The following is a 27,020-nucleotide window of genomic DNA, read 5'->3' as shown; positions in this document are numbered from 1 at the left end:
TGTTTCAATCATGGAAAGATGAAACATCAACATATAATTTTTTTATATTTTCCATACATTGGTATTCAAGATTTAGTTGAATGGATACCTACCTATTTGATCTCTAATGGTAAAAGAAAAGTATGAAAAAATATTAAATCATTTATATACAATATACATTATATATATTTCTTATTTCACCGTAAGTTGTAATTTAAAGGTTGTAGCCTACCTACCTAGACTCCAATATTTACCATAAAAGAACATGAAATCTCACTCATGCGCATCCAACATATATTGCCATCACACACACCACACATACACACACACCAAAACATCAACAATATTTTACAAACACAACATGGAATACACATGACCTATTCTTAGTATTTACAACCACATATCACCACTCTATCCCCGATAATTAATGCTAGAGGTATAACCATATCCATATCTATATCTATATCTATATCTATATCTATATCTATATCTATATTCTATATTCTATATTTCTATATTTCTATACCTATATTTATATATTTTATATATATTATATATATATTATATATATTATATAATTCTAAACCCCACTAGAAGTTCTATCTCGACTACAAACTATATCCACCTCAGCAGCCCACTATTAGATGCAATTATGATATACACGTTAGCGAGGCACATCATCCACTGATATGCATTTAGTTGTCCGCATTTAATTGTCCACATCAGTGTGCCACACAATCTACTAACATTATTTATATATCTTATCTATATCTCTTATAAAGCTAATCTCCACCGCATTTAGTTGCCCACATCAGTGTGCCACACAATCTACTAACATTATGTATATCTCTTATAAAGCTAATTCTCACTACAAGTTATATCTTAATATGCAAGCCATCCACATCATCTTCCACTAACTATCCATATCATCTCACTAACTTCCAACCTCTTCATGTAACCAATTTTAATAAGAATGGATGTAAAAACATGTAGATGATCTAACTCATATGTACGATAGTTTTATTTCTAACAGAGTTAATCACGCCAAGAGAGCTTTTATCCCCCATGAAACTCACATCTTCTCTCTTTCCTTAAAAAAAAAGGTTGCCACATCATCAAAATCGCTTACTTAACACGTTAGGCGCACCAAGCGGGTAAGGGAGAGAACCCTAGCATACTCAGGATAGCGTGTCTATATTTTTTTTGGTTTTTTATTAGAAACAATTTTTAATAAGAGAGAAAAACACAAATTAGTTTGCTGTTTTTTTTTTTTGCCGCTTAGAATAGAATAATCAATGATTCGATAAGTAGTTTTTTTCTTCCTGGGTGCGCTTAGCCCTAAACAGGCTGCAGGCGCATCTATAAATCTGAGACGGGGATAACCCTATAATCAAGCGCACACGGACCCCGGTCTGCGTTTCTTCCTGCGGGCTGCGGCCCTGCCTTTTCTCCCCCTTCCCCCCCTCCCCCCTCCCCCCTCGCCGCCCGCGTGAGCTCTCCCTCTCCCTCTCTCCGTGCCGCCGACGACTGGGCGCCCGCGGAAACCGCCTCCGTCGGACCCTTCGCTGGCGACGAGCGCCACCAGGTACGCCCCACCCCTCCCCTCCCCTCCCCTTCCTGATGTGCGAAACTGGGCACCCAATCCGTGAAATATTAAGCTGCTTGTATCCGGATTTGATCTTATTGCAAGTGTATACATGCGTTAAGCCTACTGACTCCCGTTTTTTTTTCTTTTGCAAAAATTATCAGGTGTACATGCGTACACCCATGCCCTTAACTGCGCCCGCCCCCGCCCCTGCAACCGGTTTCCTGTTGGTTTGTGTGGATTTGGCTGCCGGAGGATTGATGCAGCCTTAAGGATTACTGTAGTTTGGTTGCCAAATTCGGAGGCTGATCAGGTCATGTTGGGGAACCAGCGCATGATACTGGCCTTGGATTCAGCTAGCGCATCAAGCTCTGCCCCTGATTTGACCCTCTCTGAAGAGCTTCCTTCTGTGAGCAGGAACTGTGTGATTCAGAGCCTGCAGGTGGCCTGGGCGGCGCAGAAGGGAGGTGGGCAGGTGGTGGAGGGTCTGCTGAATTGTTACAGCAAGAAGAAGAATAAGATCGGCGGTGGTTCGTGGAGTCCTGCAACCAAATCCTGGGGCTCTGAGATGGAGGGTGCTGATGAGAGTGGTGAAGTTGAAGTCAACACGAGCGAGCTCATCGGTGGGATCGGCAGGGAGTTGGCGATTTCATGCCTGCTCCGTCTTCCCCGGTCTTACTACTATGATGTGGCCTGTGTTAATCGGTCTTTCTACTCCCTTGTGAGGTTCGGGGAGCTTTACAGGTTGAGGCGGGAGGCTGGGATCGTCGAGCAGATGATCTACTGCTCGTGCAATGTTCTCGAGTGGGAAGGATTTGATCCGTGCCGCCAACGGTGGTTCAGCATCCCTTCCATGCCTCCCATAGAGTGCTTCACGCTTGCTGATAAGGAATCCCTGGCCGTGGGCACCAATATCCTCGTCTTTGGGAGGAGGGTGGAAGCCCATGTGGTGCTGAGGTACAGCCTTCTGACTAACTCTTGGACGACAGGAGAGATGATGAACACGCCGAGGTGCTTGTTTGGCTCGGCAAGCTTCGGTGAGAAGGCTATTGTGGCTGGTGGTATTGGTGAGAATGGTGCGTTGAGCTCTGCTGAACTTTATGATTCTGAGATGCAGACATGGACCACTCTTCCAAGCATGAACAGGGCACGGCAGATGTGCTCTGGTTTCTTCATGGATGGCAAGTTCTATGTCATTGGTGGGAAGAGAGACACAATGAGGTCCTTAGTTGTGCTGAGGAGTTTGATTTGGAGAACGGCACCTGGCGCTTGATCCCAGACATGGCACAGGGCCTTAATGGTGGAAGCGGTGCTCCGCCTCTTGTTGCTGTTGTGAATAATGAACTTTATGCTGCTGACTATGCAACAAAGGAGGTTAGAAAATATGACAAGGAAAATAATGCCTGGATCACTCTTGGATTGTTACCTGGGAGGTATACATCAGTTCATGGCTGGGGCATTGCTTTCCGTAGTTGTGGAGATATGCTCATTGTAATTGGTGCAATGAGTGTTGGTGGTGGCGGGGTGATTGAAATTTGTTCCTGGGTACCCAATAATGGACCGCCAGATTGGAAGAACATTGGCACCCGCCGTTCCGGAAGCTTTGTGTACAATTGTGCTGTGATGAGTTGTTGACATCCAGGGCTATTACATTATCAACTGTACATCTTGACCAAAAGGAAGGATAAAGAAGGCAAATTCTGCTCAGTCTGTTTACTCCTTGATGGGTAACTTCTGCCCACTGGCATTTTAGGATAAGCTGAAGATCCGATAGAACTTCTCATGTAGCTTCTTACTTGCTTATGTCTAATCTCTTCATTTTAATTCCATTTGGAGCGCCTGCAATTGATTTCCGGAAAGTGGGACATGCAGTGCAGTATTAGATTAATAATTTGGTGCAGCCTCAAACATTTTGATCTTCCCTGGGCACCTTGATCAAAGTTTTTTTGGTATTTTGTTTTTTAGCTCTAGAGAATAGCCTTACATTGGCAAATCATTTGCCCATAGATTGTAAGAAATAATAAAGGAAGAAAGAAATATGTCTTTGTTGACAATTGTTGCCTTTCCCTTTGTCTTTTCTTGGTTAATTGTGTCTGGAGGCAACTGTGAATCATTACCTTCTATTTGATGCAATGTTTTTTTTTTCTTTTTGGAAGATTTGTAGAGTATGTGTACTCATTAATAGTGCCTTGTTATCCTACCTATTGTGTCTGATAATGTTAATTCTATCTCAATTTGGCTTCTTGAGTGTGGAAAGCTGCTTTTGGTCATCTGTGAACTAACATTTTACTTCTGGAACAAGTGAATGTCTTGGGACATTAGTTGCCATTTAGACTTGCAATAATTTTGATTAACTGACCATTTCTTTTGAATTATGACTTTCTAGCTTTGAGGTTTTCTAAATAATTCACAGCAACGTTAGTATATACTACTGTGATGCATTACATAATGTTTTGAACATGGTGTATTGTAGTCAGTCTATATTGTATGGATACAATGTTGAAATTATTCTATATTGACTTGAACTAGATGCTTTAAGTGGTGAGCAGAAACGACAATTATTTACTGTAATGAGTGTCAAAGTTTGTGCCTGTTTGTTCTGTTGACAATGATCTTATATCCTTCTGTTCATTAAAATAAAAAGGGATGTTGATTGCTTTGCATCACCGATGAGTTAAGCATATCAGTACCTAAGCTGTAGGAGTGTCTTTAAAAGCATATCAGTATTAAAGAAACGGTACAAACGAGTTCCCATGCTTTGTTTCCTATAACAGAGATAGCTTAAAAATCACTGACCTGGAACTTCTACACATAGTCTTTAGAGCATTGTTTCTTCTAGTATAATGATCTTACTGAAGTGTTTTACGAAAAAAGAAGGGGGGGCATCAATAGCATGCCATGGTTTTTGAGGCGTCACCTAGGAGTCCAGGTGTGACCCCAACACCACAGGACACCACAAGATCCTGGTTACGTCTAGGCACTAATGCATGTCCCTAATGTCACAGGACACCTCAAAACCTTGACTTTTGCTTTCCTTTTTTCCTGACCTGTTCATATGTACCTTGGAAATTTTGTGGTAATATGGGGAGGGATTTTTTTTTTCTGAATAACAGTTCTATGGAATAATAACTCTTCCATATCTACATGACTATTTTGGCAGTTATCCTTTTATTTATAGTGCTCACTAAGAGAATTGATAATATCAATGATTATTGTTTAACCTTTTACACTTGTGCATCGCTCTGGTTATACAAGGTGGCTCTGTTCTTTTTAATAGTGCATTTCATGCTTATTGAAGAATCTCTTTAATGCTTAAAAGCATATGTTATTCCTGCTCTCTAGGAGGGCACAAGTTGGATGATAACCCATTGTCTTCATGAGCTTATAAGTCTGGTGATCAGTCATGTATATGTTGAGCATATAATAGGTGATTGTGTAATTTAGTTTGTGTAATGGCCCATTCGAACATAACAAAATCGATAGGAGGATGAGCAGAAGATTGACGTCTGTCACTGTGTGCTCTGGGCCCACTCTCTGATGAAGGACACATATCGGACACGCATATGTGAACCCTTCATCGGATATCATATGTTTGTATGGCTTTCTGTCAGCTGAATTGAAGTTAGTAAGCCATTGCTTTTAAGTCTGACCATTTGGATCATTCTTATTAGTGTTTCAGAGATATATCGTGAGTTCAGGCCATTAAATCTTTCTTGAATTGTGAAGGTTATACACTTAGAATTAAGGAACCTTATAGTTTCATTAAACAGTTATGACATTTATAATTTTTTTGGTAAGATGTAAAACATTTCCTATCAATAAGTACCACTAGTTCAATGGCATAGCTTATCTGAACCTCAGGTTCATTTTGCCATAAACGCAACATGTAAGTAAATGACTCAATCTAACTTATTCTGGGCCAGTTTGTGTTGCTGTTCTACACAGTAGAATACTGGAATATAATCAGTTGGATGCAAAGTATGGTTAAAATGGACTGCAGTTAATCATTTTAGCTCCTAGGATAGAAAGTATTAGAACATTTTTTCCGTACTATTTTTCTTTCTTTATAAATGCTACGAAGCATTTTTTGACATAAAATTATGAAAAAAATTTGGTTCAGCACATTCATTTGGATTATAATTCAGAGTGACAAGGATATAGTCCTGTTTGTTGTATCCATTAGTTTGGAATTCTGAGTATGCCAAAACAGGACAGGTTTGTGGCATTAGCATTTGCTTTGGCAATGATGATTCACATGCTCTACTATAGCATTTTCTGGTCCCATATCTTGGTTGTGGTAAATTGTGCTAATGTGCGCAGAAGTAAATATGCTGATTAGAAGTAGAGGTAAATTATCTGCTGTGTTTCAAAGGAAAATCAATCTGGTATAGTTTTACCTTTATTATTGTTTATATCTGAACTAAGTTACTCATTACTCCCTTGGTCGGAAAAAGAATGCAATTCTACGTTTGGAACACTTTAAGTTTGACCAAGTTTATAGAAAATAATATCAAAATTTATGTTTTCAAATAGGTTTACTATGAAAATATTTTTCTTATAATTAATCTAATGATATTTATTCAGTATCATAAATATTACTACTTTTTTGTATAGATTTTGTCAAATTTGAAATTGTCTGACTCCCCACAAAACGAGAATTGCATTCTTTTTGGGACGGAGGGAGTAGCTGTTTTCAGTTCATGCTATCATATTGAGTTTAAGTACTCTATTAGAGCTATTAATTATTGACAATTTGATTAGTCAAATTGTCAAGATCCCATTAACAAGTTGTGGCATTTGAGTTTGATGGCATGTTGGCTCATTTACCTTTTATTACCTTCGCAACATAAATTGCAGTTTTTTGGTATATATTCTGTTGCATACTTCTAGTTTCTATTGGTTTGACCTTGACATGAAATAAGCAACTTTCCAATTTTCTGTCTCCCTTACTCTGAACACAATATTTAACGAAGCGGTTGGCTTTCATCTAGTCAGCTCTACTCCCAAAGCAACTTCTAGAATGCAAAGTTGATGCTTATGTTCTTTGAATGGGACAAAATATCTATGGCTTCATCTTCCTTCTAATGAAGAGGAAGTGCCTTCTTTTCAGGGATAATTTCAGTGGAGAACAAACTAAAGAACAGAACAAGCATATGGCATTGTGCTTCACCTGGAGAACCAAGAAAAGGCAGAAGCAGAAAGGACAAGCAATCAAACAAATAGTGTTACTAACTAGTGCGACAAGCCTCTGAAAAAGAATCAGATCCATCACTACATTTGATGGAGATGTTCTTTAAATTACATGCCGTTGATTTTTTTTCACTAATTGTTTAACCACAGATTCCTCATTCATTCATATGTGCTGCGGGATTCAAGTTGGTAGAATCTCCAACGTAACTGCTCCATTAGCTGTGTCTGTGTCAGTGGCTACATGGTGATGAAGGTTTCTATGGTTAGTATTGAAAAACTTCAGCACTATGAATAATCTTTGCAAAATCATTGGTGGGTATGTAAAAGCTTCTTGTTTACACACAACTGAAAGCCAATTTAGTCACAGTTGGTATGATGTAAATCTGCTGTTTTGGCATTTTAGAAATTCCCCTCCAAAGCAAGATGGGGCATAAAGTTATCGCTAAGGAATTTGTCCTGCTCTATATTGTTCTTGATGCACCTACTTTGGTGCATAAAGTTGCTAATGTCACTGCTTTATGGTCATGATGTGTCTATATTTTGTTGGCTTATAGTCCAATGATGTGTTTACCCTCATTAATTTTCTCAGGTCACAATCTACAATGTTAGATTAGATGCACCTCACCAGGCTGAAGGATGTACCAATTACTCAATTATTTTGTGTGGATGTTGCACTTGTCCTTGAGAAGACGAAGCATCACCAAACATATCAATTCCACCCGAGGCAGATGCAAGTGAAGGCGGCTCAGGACTCATGTCTGTCTTGGTGTATCCTTCACTTGCCATTTACTGTACAAAGAAAAAAAGGCGATTCTGATAGGGACTTTGAAATTTTGTCGCAGGCTTATTACTTCGTTGGTGCTGTCATGTCAGGAAACGGATGATTGCAGATTACCGAACATTACCTGTTGGGAAGAAAAAAAATGGTGCTCTTGCATTGGACGCAATCACAAGTTGGCAGTATCTTATGCCTTTGGCAATTCCCTTGTGGTCCACGGCAGTGCTCATTGCATCGAAAATGGTAAAGTGAATGGGTGCTGTGTCATTCAGGTGACCTTATTCTCTTGTATTCATCCCTTTAATGAAGAAAACTTCTTGAGAGATTGCTGCAACTCTCTAAAGTGTACTTGGACAGTTGAGCTATCATCACTTCCATTATTCGGATTACTTGTTCTTCCGTCTCCTGGAAGTCTGCATATATGCACATGGATCCATGCGTAATTTTTGTTTTTCTCATCAAGTGCCACACTTCTTGCCTGCTTAGCATGCTATAATTTCTCCAGCCTTCACCTATTTGAGAATCACTCCTCTCCAGCCTTGAAAACCTAGTATTATTCCTTGTACCTGAGTTTCTGTCTATTTATGTCCATCCAACATTCTTAGGAAATTATTAGTATCGTTAATATTTGCCCAAAGGGGCCAATGGTCTCCCCTAAATGAGACACTTCTTGCCCTTTTATCTTTAATATGATATCTGTCCCATAATGTCCCATAACATATTTCCATATAGCCCTCTACACATTCCTGAGAGGCTGAGACAACTGAAACCTGCCAACCTACTGTATATCCATTCAGACATCTTTTAGCCACCTACAGGGCTCAGTGCCTATCCCCTATCCTATGGTACCATTCATAATCATAGGCCTTTAGTTAGTTGATGGTTGGAACACAATAATTACATGATCACCAAGCCCTGCAACTGAAACCCCTCTCGAGATTGTTAATTCCATGTAAAGGTCTCCTGTGGATGTTGCATGGGGGCTAGTTGGCGAGCAAGACAAACTCTTCTCCTACCTTTTCTCAAGAACTCTAGAAAGATAAACATTTCTCAATTGTGGTTAGTTGTCGCCCCCGCGCGCAAAGGGGAAGGAAGGAAAGAAAAAGGAAAAGAAAAGACGATGCCGATGGCGACGCCAGTTTTATGAGAGGTACAATCTCGCCTGTGGCGTCCAATCCGAAAAGGAGGAAGAGAGGAAAAGGGAGAGAGGAGGCAATGGACGATTGTGAGGAGCTGGCCGTCCATGTCATGTCATGAGGATCACACCAAGCCCCGGCTCACCGAGCTTCCCCTGTTGGAAAACGATGCGTGCTCGGGCAGCACTCGCCGCCGCGGCAACTTGGCAAAACGGTGGCAGCAAGTGCGCTGCAGCGGTGCTCCTCGAATAACCTATGTATTATTCTGGCCTCCACATCCGATCGATCCGAAGGTGCATCAACACTGCTGCGTTCGTCCTGTTCATGATAATTCATGAATAGTAATTCTGTTTTTACAGCACACTAAACGGAACAGAAAAATCAATCATTGATCAGGACGTTCACTTTGGTAGTTCAAAATTGGCGCAACAGGATGAAGCTGAGATAGGTAATGGAAATGGCACCAATCATGAAAAAAAAGGGCAGACCCAGTGCCGAAGGCTCCCACATGAGTGGGGTCTGGGAAAGAGAAAAACCGATGCAAGCTTTCTCCCCGCAAAATCTGCGGAGAGGCTACTTCGAACCCAAGACCTGTCATGAGGCCGTGAAAAAATAGCAGGCAAGCAGATGATGGGAACAATAATTTGTGTAATGCTTTTGTTAAGATGATATCAAAGTGGTAGACATGAATGCATCACTGGTGTCTGAACCTGAAGTCAACCTGCCAATATTCATCACCACTTTTAACACGATATATATAGCATACTAGACTTGAACTGTACCCAAAAAAAAAATTATACAGCACAGTGGAACTACATTCCAACTTCCAAAGAACAGCTCCAGAGATACCAAAACTTGAGCTAGCGTAGTAGCATACACAGCGCGCAATGAACAAAGCATCCATCTGAATGACGGTCTACTGAAACTCTGAAACCCAACACAGCCTGCAGATCTTGGGCTGGGCTACATCTGCCACTCAACTCTTTAACATCTGAAGACGAGTAGACGGCTACGCATTGTTAAACAACTAGTAGTCGCACTATTTATCTTCTCATTAGTCATTCCTTTCTTCCTCAGTCCTCACAACCGGGCACCGGCACAGCCACCGCCCAACTTGCCGACTTCTGGTTCTTTCACCCTAACAAGGGGACCACCACCGAATGTGCTTGCCAATGACAGGTCAATGTGCTTCTCAGACTCAGACCCTCACCAAAAGCAAGAGGATGTTGATAATTTTGCCTGCCAATTCAGCACAGTGATCCAAAAGCTACTATTGATGTTCAGAAAAGATACTGACTTGACAATGCAAATGATTAAAGGCCCACCAAGAGTAACATCATTTCTGCATTATGGTATTGGTGGGTAAATCTTCCAAACAGACATTATTGGCGCTTAGCATCAGAAAACAATGTTGCATCGGTAAGCTTTCAGGAGACCATCATGAGACATTGTAGGTGTTCCCATCATCTGCCCACTTCACTGTTGCAGTCCAACCTAACAAAATACTATAATTTATAATCAGCCATTACGGAGTGTACATACCAGTATATTTAAAGTTTAAATAAGGTGATCCTATACCCCTAAACCAAAGAAACTTGCATGCATGACATACGACAAGGCTAGAAAGGAAAAGGTCCAAGGAAGAGGCATGTGACAATGCTTGTAGCATAGTTGTCTATGATGTAGACTGATAGATTCACAGTTCAACACTCATCAAATGCAGACAATATATGAACTAGAATGGATACCAAGTATAACAAAATGGCTGACTGAAAAGCATACAACGGCCAGCCTAGAAGGGTCAATATGCAGTGCCAAACTAACCAACAACTGGTAGAGATCATTTATTGTGCAGCTACTACAAAAACAAATCAGAAATAAACAGTTGATTACGATGCTACTGATCAAGATACGGAGCAACATTGCAAAGAATTAAGAGAAAAACATGCAGTGTCTGTACCAGAAAAACGCCAAGACAAACACAAATGTGACTTAAGGTGTAGTTCATCAAAAAAACTTCGGAGTATGGTGGATAGAGTTGGGCATAGTTGCCTTCAATATAAGAGTCTGAAGATACCTTGACAGGTAGTTCTCTGGGGTAAGAGCAATGGTCACGTCCAGCTTGCTCTGCTAGTCGGCAGGGAGCCCATAGTGGCTCATGCAGCAAAGCATCACTTCATACTTAATGTGGCAAGGGTTACTCTCATCAAGAGTAAGTACCAAGTCAGGTCACTTGCTTTGTTCCGGATTTGGCTTCAAGCATACCAAAACCCATAACAGTCCCTCTCGCACCTCAGTCCATAACTCACCATTAGCCTCAGCTCTACATCAAATGCTCCTTGTGACTTTACACTCCTACTATGGCTTGGAAGCAAGATGCCATGGCCTCATCCTTAACTTGCATGAAAACCTCCCTCTCAATGAATGTAACCAGACAATCATTCAATAATTGTTCCCCCACTATATTTGTTAGCTTATTCTTAACAAGATCCATTGCAGAAAATGCCCTTTCAACGCTAGCAGTTGCTATGGGAAGAACCAGCACCAATTTAAGAAGCTTGTAAACAATAGGATGTTTGAGGCTCTTCTTGGTTTTAACAAGCATAACAGAAAGCTCAACAAAACTTTTCACTTTCCTAAACCTTTCATCCTCACGCATATCAGCAATAAACCTTGTAAGATGGCTTGGAAGATGCAACAAATCTGTGCTTGAAAAGTCCTTGGGATAAGACCTAGCAAGTCTAAGTACCTTGTCCTTGTTATATGGGTAAAATGAACTAGCTGGATCGAGTGATTCCACGTTAAGAAGAAAATCTGTGTTTATCTTATCCAACCTGTCATTTAACTCTTGAAGTGCTCTATCAAGGATGCTTGTGAAAATTTCAACACGGTAATGTTGGAGATTCTTGACTTTTCTCAAGAACCCCTTTGGTTTTAAAACTGGCTCATAAATATCATCCATGCTAGGGACTTTGATGTCATGCTTCGCACAAAAAGTAGTGACATCTTTAAGAATTTTTTCCCATTCATCATTCCCTTGCATTATTTCTAACTGTTCCTTTGTAGTATCAATGAGTTCAATGTCATTGACCATAAAAGAGTCTCTCATTTGCAAACATCTATTTAAGGTATATGTGCATCCCAATACATTCTTCAACATGTGTGTCATGAAAACAAACTCAAATAACTCAAAATATATCGATAGTTTTCGAGCATTGACAGCCTCTGCACAGTGAGTATGGTCTCCTCCAATCATGATGAGAACACTTCGAATGGTGGGATACAGTATGGAAATTTGTATGCAAGTTTTATAATGAAATCCCCAACGGGGATCATCCCATTTACTAAAGCACTTCTCTTGATCCAAATCTTCTAGAACCTGTTGAGCTTCAGGTATTTGAAGCATTTGAGCTTTTCTGCAGGACATTTTAAGAAAGCTCTCCAAAAATACAAGTTGCTGAAAGAAATCAGCACAAGCATCATTCTCCATAAGAACAGGAACAAGTGCCAACTGCAGTTCCTGCGCAAAGCAATGGACATAGTGAGCGGAAGGAAACTCATCCATGATTATTTTCTTTAGACCCTTCACGTGAGCCCTCATGTTGCCTGCTCCATCATACCCCAGTCCTCGGACCCTAGACCAGCTCAAAGAGTGATCCCTGAGCAAGGATTCAATTGCAGTCTTAATTGTTGCGGCCTTCGGGTTCTCAACATGCACAACCCCAATGAACCTCTCAACGACCCTCCCTTTCTTGTCCACATACCGCAAGCAAACAACCAGCTGTTCATTATGGCAAGCATCGGTAAATAGACAAGCAAGTACTGCAAATTTTTCCTCCCCAAGGTCTTGCCTGGTAAGCCTACTAGTTTCTCTGGCACAAGCGTTAACGAGACCTTCCATCATCTTCGGACTGGTCATCTCAGGATCGTTCAGAGCGTTCTGCAGAACCACCTTGTCCGCTCCATCCAAATTACCTGCTAGCCATTTCAAGAGCTCATGAAAATTCCCTTGGTTCAGCGAGTATTTGACTTCGTCATGCCCCCGGAAAGCCAACCCTTGGCACAAAATAAACCTCAAGCTCTGAAGCAAAATCGACGGAGGTTTCGGCATCAAGGTGGAAGCGGTCTTCTGCACCTTTCCCGACCTTTCCCACAAAGACTTCAAATCCATTGTTCTGTTTCTTCGTCATGTCCAACTAATTTCTGCATTTCAACAACCAAAGAAAATGATTTAGTTGGATGGAAGTTGGGTAAGAATAAGAAATTTACTGCCAAGTCCACCTATAATGCATTGACTCACAATGAAAATGGACAATCTTTCAAACACATATGGAAAGGGGAAATCCCTGCTAAAATCAAAATTATCATGTGGTTGGTTGAGAACAATGCAATTCTTACCAAGAATAACCTTCTCAAAAGAAAATGGAAGGGTGATCCTTACTGCTACTTTTGTGACCAACCAGAAAGTATCTCTCATCTGTTCTATTCCTGTTGTGTGGCCAAAGTTGTTTGGGCTACAATTGCCCATGCAATTGGAGCATCAAACATTCCTGGTTCACCAAATCAAAGTTGGAGATGGTTTGAGAAATGGCTTCCGAAAGGCAAAAAGGTTTTCATATTTGGTATGGCAGCCTTTTGCTGGGCAATTTTGGAAAGCCCGCAACAATGCTTGCTTTGATGGCAAACAACTACGAAATCCAATGGAAAATTGTTTGTCGTGCTTGTTCGCTTATGCGTTTCTGGGCAGGTCTCTATGCTGGCGAGGTGAAAGAAGTGTTGATTGAGGGGGTTAATGCAATGCTCCAGATTGCAGTGAAGCTCTTGGCAAAGAAGAATCAGAAGACTGGTGACATCAAGCGGCTCCCAGATTCAGAACAAGGCGGAGACAGAGACCCCGAATCTTCCAAGTGAAGTTGATGTTGATCACTGCTCTCAGATGCTTTTTGATTTTACTGTGTCGGTAGTGGCGTCAAGTTACTCCATATCTCATCAAGGGAAGTTGCAGATCATGACGCCTTCAAGTTTGCCGCTGGTGATACCTGTGCCTGTGTTGATATTGATACTGTGTAATGGTCTATGGAGTTGTAACGGCTGTGTGGCCGAGTCCAGCTTTGCCTGGATCTCTTCCTTTCTGTTATCTAGCTACTTCTAGCGTTTCTTTTTGCTGCCTAAACTCTCTTTAACGCTGTATTTCCGTTATTTCGGTAATGGAAATGGGGATAGCCTCGGTTCGGGGGGGAAAAATGCGTCACTGGTTCCATTCACTGTCAGAGCAGACATCAACATTTTCGGACCCTTGAGTTGAATGAAACGCGCATTTTTCCAAGCGTGATGAGGAAAGATTCGGGCGCTGAGTACTGACGTGCTGCCCTGCTGAAGGGTCGAGATGGTGCACCAGAGGAGGGTGAATAGTTTTTTCTAAAATTAATTGCGTCGGCTAACCGATATAAATGTGGAATAAAAATAATCGGTCTAGCCAAGACTACACCCCTCTATATATGTTTACTAGCACCTTGCAAAGTTAACAATTATGCAACAAAGGTGCCGGGCTAGCTAGAGCTCTCCTAAACAATTCTAGAAGCAAGGTTACACAAACCTATGCCACTAATACTTTAAGCGACAAGGGAGCTCCTACACATGCTAGTAAGCAAAAGCACAAAGCTAACTAAGCACACTAGCAATGCTCAATAACAAGGCAACTAATGCCTAATTAGAGAGCGCAAATACTTAGCTACACAAACTAAGCAATGTGACTAACAAGGTTACTAAGACCAAATTAGCCACGCAAGGGAGCTACTTCTATGCTACACAAGCTAAAAGGTAACTAGTGAGCTACACAAGCTAACTAATTACAAGAGCAACTACACAAGCACAATGTATGTGAAAGTAATTACAAGCTTGTGTAAGGGGGTTGCAAACCAACGGGAAGAACAAAGTTGACACGATGATTTTTCTCCCGAGGTTCACGTGTTTGCCAACACGCTAGTCCCCGTTGAGACAAGCTTCAAGGTTGCCGCCGGTCCTCTTGCTAGTGGTGACTCGCAAGTCACACTCTCCCACGTGGAGTGCTTACCACAAGCTCTAGCACTTGACCCGGCCGGACCACTTGTCGCCCTTCGCGTCTCGCTTTACTAGAGTTGCTCTTCGCGGCTCCCGCGGGGCGAGCACAATACCCCTCACAAAGCTCTTCTCCGGAGCACCGCACAAACTTCTTGCGGGCTTCGACGGAGACCACCACCAAGCCGTCTAGGAGGTGGCAACCTCCAAGAGTAACAAGCACCACCGGCTTGCAACTCGATCACCTAGTGCCACTCGATGCAACCTCACGATGCAATCGCACTAGAATCGCTCACTCACACAATCGAATGATCACTATCAAGTATGTGTGTGATGGAGTGCTCCCAAGCACTCACAAGCATGGACACTAAGTCCCTTGAGGTGCTCCACACTAGCCATGGCCGAGGGCCACTTCTATTTATAGCCCCAAGGGCTAAACTAGCCGTTACCCCTTCACTGGGCAACGGTCGGGCCGACCGGACGCTCCGGTTGTGTTGACCGGACGCTGGACCTCAGCGTCCGGTCGCCCGCAGACGACCACGTGTCCCGATTCCAACGGTCACTTGACCTGACCGGACGCAGCAGCTTCAACTGATCGGACGCTGGACCCTTAGCGTCCGGTCGTTTCCAGTAAGCTCCCGAGCATGACCGGATGCGTCCGGTCGAACGCGATCGGACGCAGCACCAGCGTCCGGTCACTCTCCAGCTACTGCTACACTTCACGTCAGCGCGACCGGACGCAGGCAGTCAGCGTCTGGTGCATTTGGATCCAGCGTCCGGTCACTTAACCAACGCTGGCATCTTCGCGACTAACTCGTTCTCACTTCTAACTTCTTCATCCTTGCTCTAATGAGCTAACCACCAAGAATTTGCATCCGGCGCAATAGAAAATAGGCATTCCATTTTCCCGAAAGCGCCGAATCCGGACCCAAACCCATCTCACCCCTGCAAACACCACCTCCTTTGTAAATGTGCCAACACCACCAAGTGTACACCACCATGTGTATGTGTGTTAGCATTTTCACAATCATTTCCCAAAGGATGTTAGCCACTCAACTAGCCACGCCACTCGATCCTAGCGACAATGCAAAGTTAGATCACTCGAGTGGCACTAGATGACCGATATGCAAACAAGTTTGCTCCTCTTGATAGTACGGCCATCTATCCTAAACCCGGTCATAAACTTCTCTACACACCTATGACCGGTGAAATGAAATGCTCTATGTTATACCTTTGCCTTGCGCATTCCATTCCATCTCCTCCAATGTCGATACAACACATGCACCAACACGATCAACAATGATATGATCCACTTCATATCATCACATGATCATATTGGTTCATTGATCTTGACTCTACTTGCTCTTTACCGTTGCCATCGTCCATCGGCGCCAAGTCTTGCTCAAGCTTCACCGCCACGCGGTCCATCACTTCAAAGCCTTCGACTTGCCCTTCACGCTTGCAACCGGTCCATCAAGCCAAGCCTTGTCTTGATCTTCTCCACCTTGATCACATGACTCAATGTCATGTCTCATGTGCATTTAAGCTCCTTCATCATCACATGTGTGAGCTTTGCAACATCTCCAAGCCATTTTCACCTTCATGGTATATGTTGCTCATACACATGCACCTGTGGACTAATCACCTGTGTATCTCACATAAACACAATTAGTCCACCTAGGTTGTTACTCAATTACCAAAACCAACAAGGACCTTTCACCTGCTCGGTGCTTGCTCTGCTCACCGCCGTCGCCGCTCTGACTCCTCGCCTCCGCCGTATGCGGGCTGCGGCGTGTCGCCACTCCACCGCGTCCCGTCGAGACCGTGGGAAACGGATGAGATGGGGAGGGGAGTGGAATGGGAAGTGGGAGGTTAGGGTTCCCAGGTGGGGTGTGGCTTGATAAGAAAAAAATACTTGCGGCTCGTCACTCGTGATCGACTAGTCGGCTAGACTCGTTTTAACTTTGTTTGAAGTGTAGCTCGCTAATTTGACGAGCTAGAGTCAGCTCGTGAGCTGCTCACATGTTGAAACGAGTCGAGGTCTATCAGTCCATGATTATAAATATAGAAGATGATGATGCTGATCTAGAAGTGTACATCTATTTTATTGATACGTAATCCTTATTTTCAGCTGTTTTGTATGAATTTTAATTTTATAATTATTGTGGTACTTAAATCTTGATTTTATGGATTGTTTTCTATGGAGAAGATGATGATGCTGACATTGAATCTGTGGACTTTTCTAAATTTATGGTGGCAAGCAACTAGTTAGTATGCTGGAACTGCATGATCATGGATGGACCAGCTATGTTGCATGGTTGATACTTTTGATGAACCTGATATGTATTAATCATGTATAGTTGCATAATAGTGGACGTCACGTTCTGAAATTAATGTAGCATAAACATTATAAACATATATGTTATATTTTTTTATAGCTTACGAGCTAAACAAGTCCGCTCGAACTCGGTAACGAGCCGAGCCAAGCTGTTCCTCCCACTCGTAATATCGAGCTGGCTCATTAGCAGCTAGATCGAACTGGACCGAGCTGGCTCTATATGGTGTGGCCTCACTCCGCACTGCTGCTCGACGACGACGAGGCCGCCGCCCTGGGAGCTCGAGAGGCACCCACGCGGAGATGCGGTTCTGGACCGGAGAAACAAGGCTTCGGCCCATCGCTGTATATGGCCCCAATACTCTTCTTATGGAAAAAGTTCTATTTGACTTCGGTCAACTATTACATAAGTTCTTCTAAAAAACTATTACATAAGTTCAATTCACCTCAATTGAATAAACATTTTTTAGACTCCTTCAACTATTGAAACCATCCGATTTACCTCCCTAAGTGGTTTTAAGAATGGTTTTGACATACATGGCACCGAGTCAGCCATGAGAGTGATAAAATCGGACTTTCATTATAGTTTAGAGAGTTCAATTAGACTTTATAAAAAGTTGGTAGAAATTTATTTTTTTAAAAGAATATCCTCATATTAGTACAAACGAGTCATGCTCCTAAAATTTGTATAAATAAGTTTTCAAAAAATTATCCAAATTGCCTCATTGCTGAATCATGTGCTATCGGAGCATGTGCAAACCTACAATGATGACGGCGAAAAAACGAAGAGTCGTGTCCATTCAAATGTTATCGGCCAATTCACATAAGTCGGTTTGGGAGGCTAAGAAGTCGTATGCCGACCGTTGCTAATGGTCCAATGAGCCTACATACACCATTGTCACGTTTCCCCTGAAAAAGACAACGTTTGCTAGAAAAGTTAAACCACATGATACATGTTGCTAATAGGCAATCAGAGTTTGAATTGTATGTTCTATTTTGGTTTCCCCGTGCATGTCTTGATGGTTAAGCAAGACATTGCCGCTGAGGAACTTTTGGTAGTTTGCATGGCGGGTTGCGCTGCGATCCACGCTACAATAATTTATCTTGGTGTGTATCCTCTGTTTCGTATTTGGCCTATTCAAAATTTAGGAGACCACATTCAAATGATTCTAAGAAACGAACAAAAAGGTAGAGCATGAATTTTTTTTAAAAATCCAAGTTAAAATAAATTTTATAATAATAAATTAGATTTTAATATTTGTAAATGCATATTTTTTCTAAAAATAATCAAATAAGTTTTTTCGAAAAAATATTTCTATAATTTTTTATAAAGTATAATTGATTTACCCAGACTATCGCGAAAGCCCGATTTACGTACCTCGTGGCTGACTTGAAGCCACGTAGGATGTATGACGTTACATCACGTTAGCGAAAACCACTCTCAAAATCACGAAAGAGGTAAATCAAATGATTTCAATAGTTGAAGGGGCCTAATTGAGGAAGGTAAATCGAACTTATATGATAATTGAGTGAGGTCAAATGGACTTTTTCCTACTATTGTCATTTCTTTCTGAAAAATAAGTTGGCCCTGCGCGCGTTGCATACACACTTTGGTTTGGATGATTTCATTTCCTACAGACTTGGTTGAGAGCACAAATACATTTCCCTAGAATCATAGAACTAGTATAAACTGTTTCATAAATTCCTTAAAATTCTGCTAGTTATTTTCAATAAGATTTCAGGTTCAAATATGGCAGTGGTAGATTTTAGGGATCTTTCCAGCACGGTCAGACTTTTGTGGCACATTGTAGATACTGGAAATGGACCAAGGAGCAGCGAGCAACACGTCCAGACACCAGATTACTAAGTAAGAGAGCCGCAGGCCCTGGAGGGCGCCGGCCGTGTACGTCGGTGAAAATTTCGTATCCCGTTTAACTGTGGATGGAGTGTGGGCAAACTCCTGTACGGACTCTGTCAAAAAAAAAATCACTGCAGCTGCTGTGACGAGGTGAGATGGGTTGGCCTGCTCTCCTGGTACGCTGTCGAGCAGGAGATGGCCAGCGCCGGGTCCCAGTCAGTGTGTTTTTCGTTGTCGAGCGATTATTGGTCGGGGATGTTTCTCCATGACCGTCACGCGCGCTTCTTGACACCCGTGCCGCAGGAGCGCAGCGGACGCGCGGGAAAGAAAATATCAGCCCTGTTCACCGTGCTTCCTCGTCTCTCTCCGCTCATCTCACGGCTCCTCCCTCCCTCTAGTGTGCCTCGACCGCTCCTCCCCCTCTCTTAGCAGTGCCGGTGCGGGCGGACTTCCCGGTGCGGTGGCGCAGCGGACCTGGACGCCCCCCCCCCCCGGTATGGCAGCGTCAGCACAGGGTGGACCCGCGCGGAGCCCCGAGCGGCCCCCGATGCGGCGGCACAACGGCGTGGACGGACCCTGCTCAAGGGGACCGGCGCGGCAGCCCTGGCACAGACGGCGGTGGATCTAGCGTCGATGACGAGGTAGACTGCCATCTCTCTCTCGCCGTCGTTTTTTAGCTTTGGTGAAGCGCAGATCTCCCAGCACAAAACAATGGTGGTTGCAGAGGAGGAAGAGAAGGGACATGCGCGGCAGCGAGGTTTGGCGGCAGCTGGCCAAGGGCGCGGGCCCCGGAGAGGGCGTCTCACGACGGCGAGCCCGACCAAGAGCGCGACGGGAGCATAGGCGGCACCCCGGCCTAGGGCGCGGCGGTGGCGAGATCCAGCGTCTGGAGCCACGACTACGACATGAATGGTGTTGGGGGAGCACCAAAGACGGAGGAGGCGACAGCTCTCGTGCATATTTTCTTTCCTAGGTGTGTGCTCCACTTCCATTGCTTTTCCTTAATTCCTTCCATCCACATTTAGTTTGTCAGGATTTCTTCTTGATGCATCCGTCCTAATGGCCTCCCTCTGCTCCTGGTGCTTTGACTGTGACTAACGATATGAGATTACTATGACTAACGTGTATTTTGCAGAGGCAATTTGAGTTAGGTCATGGTAATGGAAATTGATTGGGCAATCATGGTTGTCATGCCCCCGACGATGAAAATCGTTTCGGTTTTCAAAGGATGGACGACAAGGTTAAGGACGGACTAGTTCTAAGTGTCATTTGGTGTTGGAGAGACACTTAGAGTAGTTTAGGACTTTGTTTTTTTCCTTTGGCCGTACTATTCAGGGGGTATGGACTAGTAGCTTGACCTATGTGAATCTAGTGGGTTAGGTGTGGTGCACACTTGTCAAACCTAGCACTAGGTAGCTTAGGAATAGCCCTAAGATCAATTGGAGTCAACTTCATTCACATAGGATTTTGAGTTAGAAGTGAATGGGGGTTAAATGACTGACCAGACGGTGACCTGGTTGTGACCGGACGCTAGAGGGTGAGTCTGATCAGTTCATTTGATCAACTACAATCATCTATCACTAACTGGACGCTGGTCTGGTTGTGGACGCTGAAGGGTGAGTTGAAAGGATTAAGATGTCCAAGAGGGGGGGGGGTGAATTGGGCTAATTACAAATTTCTTTGCAATAATCAAATCCTATGGTTAGCCCAATTAACCCCTTGTGCCTAGAAAGTGTTTCTATTGATCTAACGCACAAAAGTTTAGCACCCTAAGTTTCAATCCTACTCTAGCATGGCAATTCTAGAAATGTAAATGACAAGTATTGAATTGCTCAAAGTAAATGCTTAAACTAAAGAGAGGAGAAAGAACGCGGCGATGTTTTACCGAGGTATCGGAGAGTCGCCACTCCCCACTAGTCCTCGTTGGAGCACCCGTGCAAGGGTGTAGCTCCCCCGCGCAAGGATCAAGTGCTCTCTACGGGTTGATTCTTTAACACTCCATCGCGGTGAATCACTCACAACTGCTCACAACTTGAGTTGGGTCACCCACAAGCTTCGCCGGATGATCACCAAACTCCCAATCGCCACCAAGCCGTCTAGGTGATGGCGATCACCAAGAGTAACAAGCACGAACTCTCACTTGACCACGACAAGCCTAATAAGAAGGGTGGATGCATACGTTGCTACTCTTGCTTCACTAATGAGGGCTCTCTTTGGGATTCTCAAATCTCAATCACCTCACTAGGACCTTGCTCTTCTGGGCACTCTCAAACGTGTTTCTTAGCTGTTGGAATGAGCAAAAGTACCCCCACACACGAATGGAGGTGGTATTTATAACATGGGCTGAAAAACGAACCGTTATGTGCCTCTGTAGGGTGACCGGACGCTCCGGTCATGTTGACCGGACGCGCCGGTCAGTTTACCCTGAACTCCAGTTATTACAGTGTGACCGGACGCTGGCCAGCGTCCGGTTAGCACTGACCGGACACGTCCGGTCCTAATTTTCCCTCACTAGAACCTTACTGATGTCGACCGGACGCTGGCCCTCAGCGTCCGGTCACTTCACTTCTCAGCGTCCGGTCACTTCTAGACGACTTCACCTTGATCAAATGAACTGACCGAACTCTGAGCCAGCGTCCAGTCACACCGAAGCCAGCGTCCGGTCAGTATTTGACCCTCCATTCACTTCCAACTCTCGATCATATGTGAATGAAGATTGCTCCATTGGATCTAAGGACTATTTTAGAGCTACCTAGCGCTAGTTTTAGCAAGTGTGCACCACACCTAACCCACTAGACTCACCTAGGTCAAGCTACCCGTCTGTACCCCCCTTAATAGTACGGCCAAAGGAAAAACAAAGTCCTAAACTACTCTAAGTGTCACTCCAACTCCAATTGACACTTAGAACTAGTCCATCCTTAACCTTGTTGTCCATTCTTTGAAAACCAAAACGATTTTCATCGTAGGGGCATGACCATCATGATAGTCCAATCGATCTCCATTACCATGACCTAACTTAATTGCCTCTGCAAAACATACGTTAGTCATAGTAATCACATATTGTTATTAATCACCGAAACCCAACTAGGGGCCTAGATGCTTTCAATCTCCCCCTTTTAGGTGATTGATGATAATACCACCTCGAGTATGTGAAAGAGATGAGGTTTTTAACATGCTTGGTTCATATAAGCTTTTGGCATTAAGAACAAAAGTGTTAGGCAAGCTTATATGACCCAAGCCAACATGATGTACTCAAAAGATATGAACTAAGCAAGAGTACAAGTAATAAAGCTCATTTGCATCGGAGTAAAACGCGGAAGCAAAGCAAAAGAGCATAGCACAAGTGATATGACATATGAATGATTCAAAGTAGAGAGCACACATGTCACATATCACGATCACGTAGATATCACTATCACATAGATATAGTTCAATGCATAGAAGTAAACACACGACGAATGCATAAAAGTGTATCACACATAAAACTCCAAATGTACTAGATAATAAGCTACTAAGTAAGCTAAGCTCCCCGTAAATAGTCGCTCCCCCTAATACTATCATACTCGAACCCTCTCCCCCTTTGGCGTCAAACACCAAAACCTAAGGGTCAGTCGGCGAGGCTGTAGTGGATGAGCCGAGCACTGAGGTGCGAGGAGCGAGCTGAAACTGGGCGCCATCATCATCTGACCCTGAGCTCTGAGCAGTCTGACCCTCTATACCTGGAAGTGATACTGAAGCAGTCTGGGTTGGATCAGGAACTAGAGCTGCTGTAGGCTGTGCTGATATAACTGAAACAGCTAGCTCTGATGATGCCACTGAGGAAGGGAGCGTCTCTGTAGTCCCAGTAATAGGTGCAACTGTAGAAGGACCTGGGACATGCAAGTATAGGGGAGTAGGCTACCCTGTCAACTCACTTAAGGATGCACCAAGGCTCCTAGACACTGTAGTCTCTAGCACCAGCAGCGAGGACGTCTCAGCTGGTGTGAAGCCCGTCCGAAGAGGTGTAAACTGCGGGGCTATCACTGGCGAAGCAAAATACCGGGACACCTGCTCTATAGGTGAAGCAAACTGTGCTAGTGGTTGTCCCTGACTCTGAAGCCCACTAGGCTGTAATGCTAGAGTCATCGAAGTGGTGGCAGGCTGACCAAGCTAGGGCGAAGGCTGTGGCGGTGGAGCCCCAATCGCTGTCACTACATGCTGCATGAATCCGAGAAGCTGCTGCTGCATGAGAAGCTGCTGCTGATGCATGGACTGCTGCTGCTATATGGCCTGCTGCTGCTGCTGCTGCTGCTGGATGGCCTGCTGCTGGTGTCGGAACTCGTCCTGCTGAGTCTAAAACTATGCAAAAGTGGCAGCGATCTCCTGAGCCTGGCGTGCCTAATCCTGCCTCATCTGCTCAAGTATAGCAAGGAGAGCGGGGTTTGTCTGTGGTGCAGATGGAGCTGAACTAGAGCTACCGGCCTCATGATCATGTTGACACGCAGACATTTGGGGAATGTCCTGGTAGTCCTCGTCTAAGCTATCACTGGGGTCGCTCTCGACTATCCCCTCCTGCTGAGCAAACTGCTCCTCCTCAGTAGCTGTAATACCCCTGATAATAGCATCCTACTGGGCTACAGTCTCTGGTACATCTGGACGACGACGTGACTGACTAGGTGCCTGTGGTGTACTATGACGGATCATCTGAGTTAGGTTGTATGTAGGGAACTCTGTAGTAGCACCACTATACTCAGCTAGCATCTCAGGTGACCTCATAGTAACTGCCCTGTGAATAAGAAATGTGATCCAATAGGCATAGAGCAACTGTCGATGACCTCTGAACCCCTCAGCAATAGTATCCTCCATCTCTGAAAGAAGGAGATCCCAAATGTCAAATACGGTCTGCTGCATTAGGGAGTTGAGAAGCCATAGCTGTAAGCGAGTCAAGCCCTCACGATACCCCATCCTCAGAATCAAGGTCCTCATAATGGCATCCAACACTCTAGTTGTAGGAGTGAGATCACTGGGAGTCCTGCTCGACCCCTCGCTAAAGGGCTCCTTGAAGCAGTGGCGAACCAAATCTGTGGGAGGCACCATACCGCCATGAGGGCATCTAGGAGGTGCTGTCTGTCCATAGCAAACATTATGTAACCTGACGGGCTGCTCTTGAAGCCTAAGTATCTCCCTGACCCTAGTGCTCGTCAGCCTGTAATCCCTGCCTCTGAATGCAAAGTGAATGTATCTGTGCTGCGGGTCAATCCATAGTGTAGCATAGATCTGACGGACCCAAGATGGAACATATAACCCTGTCCGTCCAATCAAGTCTGTCAGCCCTAGCGGATATGTAAGGTAGGGGCGAATGTACTCTCTAGCTGCTGCAACTATAGACTCAATATTGCACACCCTCTGAGGTCTGAATATAGCTCCACTGTTAAGATATGCATTGTAGAAATCCTCCTAAAGTGGTGTGTAGAAGTCCTCTGATGCTCTATCATCCCTCCTCGGCGGGAACCACTACTCAAAATCCACAAACCTGAGCTGTTGCACCTGCTTGGCCGTGGTGGCCCTCAAGTCCAGGTGTGTCATAGGAGGCGGACCCTATGGTCTGGGCGGTGGACGAGAACCCCTCCGCTGTGTATCTGCCCTCGGCATGACTGGAGCACGGGTACGACCAGAGCGGCGAAGCTATGGCTGAGGTGCCTGCTCGGCCTCCTGTCCCTCCTGAGTCTGCTCTGCTGACGGTGCCTGCTGCTGTGACTCCCCCTGAGGCTGATCCTCATCGATGGCAACACATCGACCTCCAATCATGAGAGTTCCAGTTGGACCACCATGAAGGTGCTCAACCCGCTCAAGTGTAGCCCTTGCTTCTGGTGAAAGCTGATCAGTAATTCAGACTCCACTACGAGCACCTCCTCTCTCGGCACGCTCTGCAGCCTATGCAACTACAGCTGCTCTAGCTGTCTCTGCATCTCGGTACTTGCGCTTCTTTGTTGCAGTCTTCTTCGTCGCCTTGCCTTTTGGATCTGCAAGCAAGCGAGGCGAACGCCTCGGATCCTCATCACCTGGACCGCCTCCAACATTCTTGACGCGAACCATCGGTTGGATCTAAAAGGAACAACTGCCACTGACAAGAAACAACTACCAACTGTCACTTCCGAGGCTTGGCCTCGATCCGTACTCGTGAGCTTGGCCCTGAGTTGACTGACAACTACCACTGAGACCTCAATGGCACCGACTCGCTGCACAATGGAATAGATTGGGTTTATAAATAATAACACTAAATCTAGAGATGTGAAACCCTAATAGAGCAAGCAATTGGGTACGAAATTGAATCGAAGGCTTGCTACCTGACGAACCGGCGACCCGAGAAGAAGAGAAACGACGCGCGGGGAACCACCGAATTGTGAGGCTAGGGTTAGGCGACGTACAGCGGCACTGGAAGCTTTGCGGCGTGGGCTGTGAGCAATGCGACTTTTGGAGCAGAGGCAAACCCTAGGGCACGGTGGCGCAGGGTGTTGCGGGCGGTGCGTGGAGCAGCGGGCGGCGCTGCTGGCGTGGCTGTGCGGGAGCGGCATAGAGGAGCATGGTGCAGATGCGACTGCGACGGCAGCTAGGGCTGGATCACGGCGATGATGGCGTGGATGCAGAGTTGGCCGAGGCGGCGCTGTGATTATAAAGGGTCCCCCGCAGGATGGAAAAGGAAACGGAGTGAGAGTCCTGATTACGCACGCTTCCTATTGATCGGACGCACCGGTGGCAGCGACCGAATGCTGCCACCTAGCGTCCAGTCGATTCCAGAGAGGTCCAAATCTCCTGGAATCGTGACCGAATGTGTCCGGTGGACACCGACCGGACGCAGCCAGAGTCCGGTAACCTTGCCTTGAACGCCTTCATGCTCGACCGGATGCTGAACCTCCAACTGACCGGACGCTGAAACGCAGAGTCCGGTCACTCCTTCGCAGCGAGTTCACCTCTTGTGAACTGACCGGACGCTGGACTCTAGAGTCCGGTGCAGCGTCCGGTCACTCTTTTTCCAGCAAATCTTCAAAGTTCTTCGTGGTGCCTGTTCCCAATCAAGTCCCAACTTGAATAAGATCCAAAGAAACACCAATTGGGACTGATGTGAGTGACCTCTCTCAAACCCTCAATTTTTTCAAAAATATTTTGCCTTAGGCTATAATTCTTTTTAAAAAAATAGGCAATAAGAGGGCAATTTGAAGACAAACGACAAAACAACATTCATGCATATGCAATGCAATACTTGTAAGTAAATCTAGTTGCTTATCAAGTTTGATCAAAGATTAAGCTTCTTCACACGCTTTTCGGCGGTTATCTTAACCATGTTAGACAAGCCCTATATGCATTACAAAACATTAAATATGTTGTATATTACAATGCAATGCAAGGGACAACACAAGCTCAATTTTTAGTGAAATTACTAAAATCAAGCACATTGAGCTCATTCCACAATCTACAAAATGTTGCCTCATCTAGCGGTTTAGTGAAGATATCCGCCAATTGATCATCGGTCCTTACACCTTCTAGTGAAATATCATTTTTAGCAACATGATCTATAAGAAAGTGATGTCGGATATATATGTGCTTGGTGCGAGAGTGTTGAACCGGATTATTTGCAAGTTTTACCGCACTTTCATTGTCGCACAAAAGAGGTACTTTTTCTAGAACTACACCATAGTCTAGTAAAATTTGTTTCATATAAAGTATTTGTGCACAACAAGCACTCACGGCAATGTATTCTGCTTTGGCGGTGGACAAGGCCACACTATTTTGCTTCTTGGAGGACCAAGACACAAGCGATCTACCAAGCAAATGGCACCCTCCGGATGTGCTTTTTCTATCAACATTGCAACCGGCATAATCTAAATCGGAATAGCCAACTAACTCAAATATTGCTCCTTTGGGATACCAAAGGCCAATGCTTGGTGTGTGCTTAAGATACCTAAGGATTCTTTTTACGGCAATTAAATGAGTTTCCTTAGGATTATCTTAAAATCTAGCACACATACACACACTAAACATGATGTCGGGCCTAGATGCGGTCAAATATAACAAGCTACCAATCATAGAGCGGTAGAGAGTTTGATCAACCATGTTACCTCCCT

The 27,020-nt window shown here is 44.3% G+C and overlaps 1 protein-coding gene and 1 pseudogene across 1 annotated transcript; one reads left to right on the top strand and one right to left on the bottom strand.

The window, feature by feature from the left end:
* Positions 1-1,447: 1,447 nt before the first annotated feature.
* LOC136486972 (F-box/kelch-repeat protein At1g26930-like) lies at positions 1,448-3,618 on the top strand (annotated as a pseudogene).
* Positions 3,619-11,015: 7,397 nt separating this feature from the next.
* LOC136489312 (uncharacterized) lies at positions 11,016-12,858 on the bottom strand. The gene is made up of 4 exons (XM_066485994.1): positions 12,742-12,858; positions 12,303-12,449; positions 12,048-12,188; positions 11,016-11,726 (listed from the first exon to the last, which is right to left on the bottom strand). Exons 1-4 carry the CDS (start codon positions 12,856-12,858, stop codon positions 11,016-11,018), a joined length of 1,116 nt encoding a protein of 371 aa, XP_066342091.1.
* Between the last annotated feature and the right edge of the window lie 14,162 nt (positions 12,859-27,020).

This window comes from Miscanthus floridulus, chromosome 10 (assembly GCF_019320115.1).
Source record: "Miscanthus floridulus cultivar M001 chromosome 10, ASM1932011v1, whole genome shotgun sequence".
NCBI lineage: Eukaryota > Viridiplantae > Streptophyta > Magnoliopsida > Poales > Poaceae > Miscanthus > Miscanthus floridulus.
This window is presented reverse-complemented; position numbering and strand designations above follow the sequence as displayed.

What these genes read in the sequence shown, in the direction of transcription:
- LOC136489312 (XM_066485994.1), bottom strand. Translation starts at nt 12,858, where the DNA reads ATGACGAAGAAACAGAACAATGGATTTGAAGTCTTTGTGGGAAAGGTC. An exon ending in ATTTTGCTTCAGAGCTTGAG is followed by an intron (nt 12,450 to 12,741) that starts GTTTATTTTGTG and finishes CATAATGAACAG; the next exon opens with CTGGTTGTTTGCTTGCGGTA. An exon ending in AAATACCTGAAGCTCAACAG is followed by an intron (nt 11,727 to 12,047) that starts GTTCTAGAAGAT and finishes GATACTACAAAG; the next exon opens with GAACAGTTAGAAATAATGCA.